Here is a 10008-nt window from a genome sequence, read left to right on the forward strand (position 1 = left end):
GGGGGGGGGGGTGCTTCTGTTGCTGCTCTGGACGCTGCAACACACATAGAAACACACACACGTGCAGGCTGGCAAACTTTTGTGCATGTAGAAACACTAGGAACGTAAAAATATTTTGTCTTTAATTGTCAAAGAGTCTTAGAAACCGCTGTTTTAAAACTGCACACCTTTGCATTAACCCACAATCTACCAATTTATTTTCTTGTTCACTGACTTTACCAACTACTGTGTGAAGTCAAATCAAAACCTTGTGATATAGTGTTGTGTGTGTCAAAGATTAACGATTTACCAATCTTTTTAAGTACATTTGTTGACCTCAACATTGGGGTCAAGCAAAGCTACAGATAGTGATGTTAAGCACCATCATGTTATTTATGCACTCTGGTCGATTGGAGTCCCAAAAAAACAAAGAAATAACAGCAATGCAATATTGACAAATTCTGTTTAATATTGTGTGATACTCTTCTCTTAAAATACAGTCTTTTCTGAGGTAGACCATTACAGTTCAAGAACATTATTATCATTTTTAAAACAGACATCACAAGAGACATGAAATAAATACTTTCATGTACAATATGCCGCAAAAATGAGGTAGAAATGGTTACAGAAAATGTACAATAACCAAGAACAAAGTTACCGTCATAACAGATCAAAACATGTAAAAAATAAACGCCTGTTTTGTTGGACAAACTCTTTAAGGAAGTGGGAACAACAAATCAAAATGTTGTAGCTTAAGTCATCGTTATTATTTAGCCTCGTTGATAACATCTGAAAAATGTCTAGCCTTATGTAGACGCTCAGGCAGGGGTTGTTCTGTAAGTTGTAGACGTGTTTTTGGTTTCTGAGACAGTGATCAGTATGCACAGCGGGGGTCACTCTGATTGATCTGGCTGTACGGCATGACTGAAGCCACCAGCTGGAGAGGGACGGCTGCACTGTGATGTAGGGTTGCTGGACATCAATCAGACACTTCCACTCCAGAGGAATCGGTATTAGGGAAAAGGGAGGGAGGAGGGGGGGGTGGGGAGAGGATACATCGCCACATGGCCACTGGGGCTCGTGGCCAGGGGGCAATCCAATCTAATGAGATTGCACTGGGGAGAGAAAAAGAGAAAAATAATGATGAGGGAGGGGAGGGAGGGAGGGAAGGAGAGTGTAAGGAAAGGGCAGTGGGAAATATTACATCATTCTGTGTATACCTCCTCAGGACCATGGCAACAGTCTAACACGTATGACCTCTGTACCAGCAGTCCACTGACAGGCTTTTTCCAGCTTGTTAAAAAAGGACTGGTGGAAAAAGGAGATTTTTCTGGTATGTCTACTTGTTTGGTTCATTCTCAAGATGTACACATAAACTGTGTATTCTTAAACTTTGGGATTTGCTGAAAGCTTAATATTTTCTCTTTTTGGAAGGTATTTTGTGCTCAGATGTTCACTGTTTCACACATTTATGATTATGTGCATTGTATAAATGGTTTTTTGAAGCTGTAAAAGTATAAAGCACGCATGCATATACAGAATATGTAATCACTTAATAACACAGGGATTTGAAAACAGTTTGTCCAACAAAAAAGAGGATTTTCTGTATTCTACATAGCATTTGTTGAAGACAATCATCACTCCACCATAAACTACAATACAAATAAAGGGAAGAAGAACAGAAAAGAAAACATATTTATATATTCATATATAATAATACATGGATTTATGGCATCAAATATCCTTTGAAATACCTGAATTACATTCAATGTTACTCTTTGTAGCATATTCAAGTTTCTCTCCCGAGGTAAAAGCCCAGCTGTAGTGGGGATTACAAGACTTTCAGGTTTCTCCTCGCTCCTCCACTCTACTAAGACCCTAAGATTACATACATTCTTTATATCATATTTCTGAGGTAAAGAAATTCTTCCTGAGCATTTCAAACAATACTACATACTAAGAAAACAAAAGGGGTAAGTGAAAGGGACAACAGACACGCTGTAGGTACATGTTTTGGTAAGTGAGGATTCTCAGGAAAACTGCAGACGATGAGGAATGTGAGATCAAGAAAAATGTATGTATTGTACTATTAAGTGATAGGATACTACTATTTGTAAGTTAAATAAGATGCATGTGAAGTATTATTACAACCAAACAAGACGAGTGACAACTTGACCCCCGGGAAGGACAGCAGCACGTTTGGAATAATCTATTGTGATTATAAGTATCAGTCTATTTTTTGAAATATTGCAGAACTGCTGATTATGCATTTGGTTTGACGTATTTTTGGTCAAAAACTGTGGTTTGCTGAATTGTTGCTGATCCTAAGCCCTTTGTTCTGAATAGTTAGAGACAATCCAATGACTAAATCAACATGAAGTGGACTGGCAATAAATAGGATCCTGAGAGTAGCAGTCAAAGGGGGATTTTCCAAACCCTGATTATCCATCCATAATCTTGGACCACGTCACCTAGCAACACATAATTGATTTTGTCCCGGACCAAGGCTAATCAGGATCTCTGAGAGTATCCAAATAGTTTATAATCTGATTTTCCCATTGGCCAAAAGACTAATACACTACCCCACTCAAGAAGGCCCTTTTCTTTCTTTGGGAAAACTAAAATATTGCGGATATTCATACGAAAATGAAAACAGCACACCATGGCATGCTTCTGCCATTAAAACAACTCTGTCAGCTCTCCCTTAGCGTTGAGCTTCTCTGGCTCTTTTGGCTGCATAATCTGTAATTACAAAACAACAACCAAACATTCCCAAGGCTTTCCATGTCGAAGCAAAGACAGAGTCGTAATGCAGTCCGAGTGCAGAGACTAGCTGCTCTTCTCAGTGGTTATACATCTTGCTCCACTCTGTACAAGTGTCCAGTTCTTTCGCAGTGGTGTGTGGGCGCACCTTGCAGAAGGCACTCTCAAAGTCTGTGAAGGCTGGGGGTTTTGAGGATGTGGGGTGGCCGTGCATGGCCCTGGTGGGGGAGGAGGCTGAGGTGAGGGCCTGCTGGGTGAGTTGCAGCACCTCCCACACTGAGAAGCCCTCTGTGCGCTGCAGCACGGTGCTCAGCTCCCGCTCGCTCAGACTGCAGCCCTGAGGCGCCAGGGCCTGGAGCAGCACCTGCCTGCGCATACCCACATCAGGCAGGCCCACGTGATATCGCTTGGCAAAGCTCCGATGGACCGCATCCTGCAGCAGATCTGGCCTTCCAGTGGCACAGACAAGAATCACCAGACCTGGGGTCCCCACCTGGGCTTTCTCCAGGGTGCTCAGCAGGGTCTGCCTCAGCCCCTCCTCCTCCATGGCCTCCACCTGGCTGAGCAGCACCACCGAGGGCTGCCGTGCCCCCGCCAACTGCAGAAGAGATCCCAGAATGTGCTCGGCCTCAGCCTTCCCTTTGGACGCCAGCATGGCTCCACTCAACCGGTAGAACGATGCCCCTAACTGTGAAGCCAGAGAACGAGTCAACGTGGTCTTCCCCCCTCCCCGGGGGCCGAACAGCAGGACGGTTCTTGGTGGCTGAATCATTTGACTGGGCCTCAACACGGGCCACAGCAGGTCCTCCTCCAGGGCAGCTTTGACATGTGTGAGCCCGGCCAGCTCGCCCCAGCCCAGCGCCGGGCTGCAGTCTAGTAACTCCCCATTGACAAGGTCCAACATGCGGGGGTCTGGACTCTTCATAGGGTCTGCAGTCGGAGCACACAGTGGAAGGCGTTTGTGGGAGCGGTGCTGCTGGATGAAGCCCTGCTCTGACACACCGTTCTCCCCCGTCATGCCCGCTGGGGGGCTGTACTCCCCTGCTGCCCCATACTGAGGAGACACCAGTGGCTGCGAGGAGGGCTTACTGGGCTTAAAGGTTTGAGGGTCTGTGCTGCCTGAACTGCTGAAGCCGTTTCCCCGACACTCTGTTTTATCATTCACACTGTAGGGTGAGTGTCCCCCGGCCTTCAATGAGTCATAGCCATACTTCCTGTAACGAGACCCGTCCCCACTCTCATCCTCTTCTAGACTCATCTCAAATGCCTTTCTCTTTATTAATGTCCCTCCAGACTCAGATGTCCCATGGTTAGTGCTCTGGTAACTGTAGCTGCCTCCTACCACTGTGGGCCTCGAAGGAACGGGGGTTAGGGCTGATAGGCCTGAGGAAAGGTAAGTTGCAGAGGGGTGGCTGTAGCTTTGGGCAAGGCTGGTCTGGGGAGGGTACGTGCTGGGGGGGTAGTTATAGACAGGTGTGGTAGGGCTGTAGCTGGGGACTAGGGTAGTGCTGGTTTGGAGAGTGTGGAGGGAAGCAGGAGGAAGTGCTGCACCAGGTTGGGGACAGTAGCCTGAGGAAAGATAGGTGCCATTGTAGCCTGAGGGATACTCTCCGGAGCCACTGCAGGAGCTGCTGCCGCTGTAGCCCGAGTCTGAGAGGTTACTGTTCACAGAGACTATACTAACCCCTGGCGGGCCTGCGGACTGGGCCTTGGAACCTGAGAGGCTGTCATGGCCTCCAGGGGGCACCAGGGAATAGGAGGCATCAGTGCTGTGTGTCAGTGGCCAGGGCTCCAGCTCAGTCTTTGGGACACTGAGGCCCCCGAATCCCACTGGCTCTGGGTATGTGCCAACATTGGGTGGCCGGTCATATGGTGAGTCCAGCACGCCAGAATACTTTTCAGCGTAGCGCTTCAACAGGTTGGAGGCCGTGAGAGCGGATATGTCGTCATTGGCCCAGGCGTGGTTATAGCCACCGCGCCCGCGACCGGCGTATAGCTCCGACTTGTGGGCCGGAGAGGAGGTGGTGGAGGAGACGTCCAGGTGCTGCTCGGGCCACTGGCTGAGGGACTGGGCATGCTCTGGATTCCAGTGCATCTTTAATAGGCCTGGAAAAAGAAACACAGGGACATCAGGTTAGACATTTTCCTTTAATGACAATAATATTAGAAAATAGTATAGTGGGGCGGTGTAGAAGTAATAATACAAAACTAAACAGTAGTAGAACATTTTTGCTTTGTGGTCATGATATGAATCAATGTGGGTCCATGTGGCATCATTGACAACTGATTGCATCCTGCCAATGGAAAAGAGAAAAACATTTCCAGGAATTAGCTTTTATTGATTAGATTTAATAATTCTCAAAGCCAAAATGTACTTAAAATGCAAACAGCATATATTAAGATTGTATACATAATCCAGTGTCCTTGAATTATTTCCTTTTCTTTCTCTTGTTGCTTTTTCCTTACTGCCCCAATGCAGCACACACAAAGGACAATAATTAATTTCCCAAAAATAAATAAACACACAAAAAACAAAGTCAACATCCAACAGTCAACTACACGCGTCCTTGACTGTTTCAACCCTCCTTTACACCAAGCAGCCAGTAACAACAAATGGCCTTTCTTCTGTTTGGAAAGGAATCTTCTTCAGTGTTTCCATGCATGTTAGCAGAAGGGGCTCACATATCCCAGAGAGGGAGAGGAAGGTGAATGGGAGGTGAAGAGGGAAAGAGAAACCTGCAGAAAGAAAGAGCGTGAAAGCAGATCGGTGGGGTGGATGTGTTGTTTTGTAGTTTCCCAGCTTATGTTGGGGTAGCGATAAGATCCCACTACTTTTCCCTGTACTGCTAACATCTGCAGTGTCCCAGAGGAGCTATTGTTATCTTCCCCCGTGCATGTTGCTCTGAATGCCTGCTCTCTCCGCCCTGCACCCCCACCTACCACCCACCAATCCACCCACCCACCGTACACCAGAGCTCCAAAGGCTCAGTGGCCGGCTGGACAGAGGGAGGGAGAAAGAGAGAGTGAGTGTGTGTGTGTGTGTGTGTGTGTGTGTGTGTGTGTGTGTGTGTGTGTGTGTGTGTGTGTAGAGAGAGAGTGAGAAAGAACGAAAGAAAGAAAGAGGGGGGTTGGGTTTTGGATTGCAGCATAGTGTGCTATTCATCAGCACAGTCTCCCATGGAACATTGGGAAAGTGGAATGTCTGTTCCTCTGGCTGAGTAGTATGTCTCGGTCGTGGGTTGTTGGTGTGTGTGGTTGTGTGTGTTTTCTGCACTAGGGTGGTGTGTCGTATGGGATTGGTCGTCCGGTTGGTTGATACGTGAGTCGAGTTGGTTCGTTTTCCACCCGACTGTGCGGGGATAATCGGTGTCCGCTGTTTGCAAAGACAGTTTGATCATGTTGTGCTGTGTGTTACACTGCCTTGTGGTCGCTTCGATTGTTTTGATATGATTGGTGAGTCTGTTCCGTCAAACTGTTCCAGTTGAGCATTGTTCGTTCTGTTCCAACTCGTCCGAGTCACCAGGCTTGAGCACGTAGGCCTCTTTGTTAGGCTGTACTGCTATATGTAGACACTGTGAGCGCCGTCTGTCCCCCACTCTGGTTTGCTCAGAGTTTTGAGAGAAGATAAGGCATACACTTATGTTGGGGATGAGTGTAGTGTGTGTTTCAGTCACTCTTACTAGTTTACACGAGCGGACCAGGGAGTTGGAAGGTAAACGAAGCGAAAGAAAGCACGAATATGTACGTCAGAGGAGGGTTGTAGGGAGTATATATTATCGTCTAGTGATTTGCGCAGGCGAATCTAGGTGATGCAGTGCCATTCCCCCATAGGCACAATAGGCCATGCGCAATAGAATGGTTATTAATCTGGAGCAGGTGTGTCTGGCTTCTGCGTTCATGGTGCGGATCCAGTGAGGTGCGTCAGACTACATCATGCGATCCTATCTCATACCAAAAAAAAAACCAGCACAGTCTCCAAATCAAAAAAAAAAGAAAGGAAACAAATAAAAAAAAATGGGTAAGTGGAATGTCTGTTCCTCTGCTGACTTCAGTCACCGGGCCGGGCTCTGATTGATCATGGCTGCTCTGCACCAGCACAGAGGGCAGTCCAAAGAGAGCTTTTGTTCCGTGAATTGTTTCCCTTCATGTTCCTTCATGGAAAGATCTTGTTTTCCAGTAAAACATATGACTGGAATTGTATCTGAAATGAGTCGCGCATTCAAATGTTCGGGAGTCTAAAAACTCCTTTGGTCAAATGTATAATAGCCCGCACAATATATCCCTCTTCTTTAATCTTCATTGCAATGTCAACTTGTGCGATAAACACATGGCGAAAGCACTTAGGGATTTCTTTCAGTTAGTTGAAAGTAAGTATCAGTACAAAACAGCACTTTTAAGTGGAACATTATTATTCTGTGTTCAATTGAATTTTTTTATTCTAAAACTATTATTTAATTATTGTTGTTTCCAAGCAGTGACTGAAAGCAGAATAAAGGCAGAACTGAGAACACTTTAATGTCTGTCTATTTATCCTAAGAAATGTATTTATTGTGAATTGCAAAGTTATTGCATATCACCTTTTTCCTCATATTTCTTTTCCCCAATGCACACTATTCTGTTTACCCTCTCAAGCCAATGTTATAGTTTGTCTATGTTCAACTGTGAATGTTCACATCTAAAGAGTATATGTCAATGTGTGTTTTTAACAATAGGTTAGTTATAGAATTGTGTATTTCATGGTGACTAGTGCTGCCTCTTGCTCAGGCATTAGTTTGACATTCCAGACATAGCTTTGCATTATTGAACTGTCACGATTTACCCTGAGGTGAAGACGAGCCAGAAACGAGGAGGTAAAAAGGAATATGGCAAAAGCCGTCATTACTGGCCTCTCTGCCTTCCCTTCAGTGGATGCTGATGATTCATTATTCATGGCTGTCTGCAGTTGTGGAGCCTGGGCTTCTTATTGCCATTTAAATCAAATCTTAATATCCACAGCCTGCGATTGTGCTGCTCTCTCTCTATCTCACTCCTTAACTTTGCCCTCTTTCTTTAACCGCTTTCCAAATCTCCCCGTGTGTGTTTTCAGATTACGTCCAACGTTATTTATTCAGTCAGATGAGACCAGCAGACCAGATGGCCGTTGGATTATCATGTCCTTCATATTCAAATCCACAGTCTTAAGTTCCCAATAGCCAAACCAGTTCAAGTAATTTGCTAAGCTTCAGTCAACCCACACATGCGCGATGCACAGGGACATTCTCACACTTTTCACAAACATGCTGAAGACATTGTATTGTCCACACCCAGCTGACCACATATTTATGTGGTCTTACTCGCAGACCTGTCTTTGTCCGGCTGCAGAAACCGTATATGTCCTGCAGGCCCTTCCCATCTGCAGCCCGGCCAGTGAGTAGCCCCAATAATGGGGCCTGTGTGTGACAGAGATGGATGAGAGCCCAGGGGAGCTCATAAAACCTGCAGCAGGGAGGGAGGGATGGAGGAGGGAGGGGAAGGAGTGGACAGCAGGCGCTTCGTCCTCTCTAAGCGGACTGGAGCGGACATTAGAGGACTCAGTGAGGCGGCCTAACTGCTGTCCACTCCATCATCGGAGTAGCACCAACACAGAATGGACTTCTCTAACACTACCCCCTGGACCAACGTATTGACCAGCTGCCCCTACCTGAAGATCCAATTCACTGTTAAATCTGAGAGTAATTACTATCTAAAGGAAAATCGCATAACACTCGATAATTCTTTCTGCATGTAAACAGAGAGTTGGATGAGTGATAGGCCGCCATTCACTTCCCTGATGAACACAGCAGGGTTGCTGAGCAGTTTAGCCCTCTCCATGTAATTAGATCTTGGCCTCGGCAGGATTGTGGTTTTTAGAGCAGCAGCACTCCACAATGAACTGAGCAAACTCTAATCTACACTTCTGCTTAAATCAGAGCAAGCATGTAGATTAATTCACTGGAGGGGCAGGAAGAAAGCTAAGATTAGAGTCGGAATCAGGACAATGTGGATGCACTGTGGGTGGCAGTGCAACCATCAGATTAATGACAATATATCGTTCAGTACTAGCAAGATTGTAATTATCCTTCACAACACAGAAAACTGTTAACATATTTGGTTAACTCATTTTCAGCTCCAATGCTGCCACAACTCAACTCTATCTAACTCATATTAATAGAGAATTATGAAAATAACCTCAGCATGTTTAAAATGGGAACCCTGTTCAGATTCAATCATTTCAAGATTTTCTTGCTGTTGTTAATTTAGGTAAAGCTGCTTTGTAATCTCTTCAAAAAGGGGTTAGAAGTTAATATTTGTTATCATTTATCAGTTGTGATGTTGAATTGATCGAGAACAGAAATGGGTTTAGGTTAAGGATACATAAATATGTGGGGAGACTGCTTCGCTGTTGACCTATGGCCTTACTTGGCTGCAAGGAGGTTGATAAGAACTGTGTGTGTATGTATATGAAACTTTCCACTGTGTGAGTGTGTGTTTGTGGCCCCAGGAGAGACAGATGTTCTCCTGCTGACGGCCTTACTGTCTGTGCGGCCATTGTGGTGGATGTCCATCCAGCAGACGTGCGCTGCTCGGACAATCCAGTTGGTGCTGAGACAAAGCCTGAAGGATCCTATTGTCAGGGGCCTGTCTAATTATGGAAATCTTATTAATCTATTCAGCAGCAGTCCACTGACAGCTTTTGTGTCAGCCTGGGATTTATTGAGGGACCTGTGTGAGCTGCATCCTATTGTAGGCGTGCGTGATGAAGACAGTGGCACAGCTCTCTTCAGCAGAATTCAGATTTACTTTGAGGAGGCCCTAAAATTAGAATGAGACCACTTATGGCTCAGGGGGAGTGTGCTAGGTTCATCTGTGATTTCTGCCCTCAAATGCTTCAATCTGCCATCTACAAAGTCACTGAATGGAGTAGTAGTTGTTGGCCTATAAAGGCTTGTACTACTCTAGACTGTGCTGTGGTTTTCTATAAAATAAGTATTACTGGTTGAGGTGAAATGCTATATTGGCAAGAAGCCTGGAGACGGAGGGCTCCAGAGCCGCTTCACAGCTCCCCTGAGGTTGCCTTCCCTTTCTCCCTTCCCCGCACTTTTGTTTTCTCTGCACTGAGGAACAAAACGGACACGGATGCAACAACCCTTCTGGGACAGTGTGCTATTAAACTGTGCCGATTGTGAAGAGGCCGCTTGTAAACAACAGCACCGTGGATCAATCCAATCAGGGCTCTATTCAAGGGTT

The 10008-nt window shown here is 45.7% G+C and overlaps 1 protein-coding gene across 1 annotated transcript in view; it reads right to left on the minus strand.

Moving 5' to 3' along the window:
* Positions 1-1678: 1678 nt before the first annotated feature.
* fignl2 (fidgetin like 2) overlaps positions 1679-10008 on the minus strand; it is a 16704-nt gene continuing 8374 nt past the window's right edge. Inside the window, exon 3 of the mRNA XM_010791025.1 lies at positions 1679-4848. Coding sequence (XP_010789327.1) covers positions 2822-4848 — 2027 coding nt within the window. The 3' untranslated portion in view covers positions 1679-2821. The remainder of the gene's footprint in view (positions 4849-10008) is intronic.

The sequence above is a fragment of the Notothenia coriiceps genome, unplaced genomic scaffold (assembly GCF_000735185.1).
Source record: "Notothenia coriiceps isolate Sejong01 unplaced genomic scaffold, NC01 NC01_scaffold00035002, whole genome shotgun sequence".
Classification (NCBI taxonomy): Eukaryota; Metazoa; Chordata; class Actinopteri; order Perciformes; family Nototheniidae; genus Notothenia; species Notothenia coriiceps.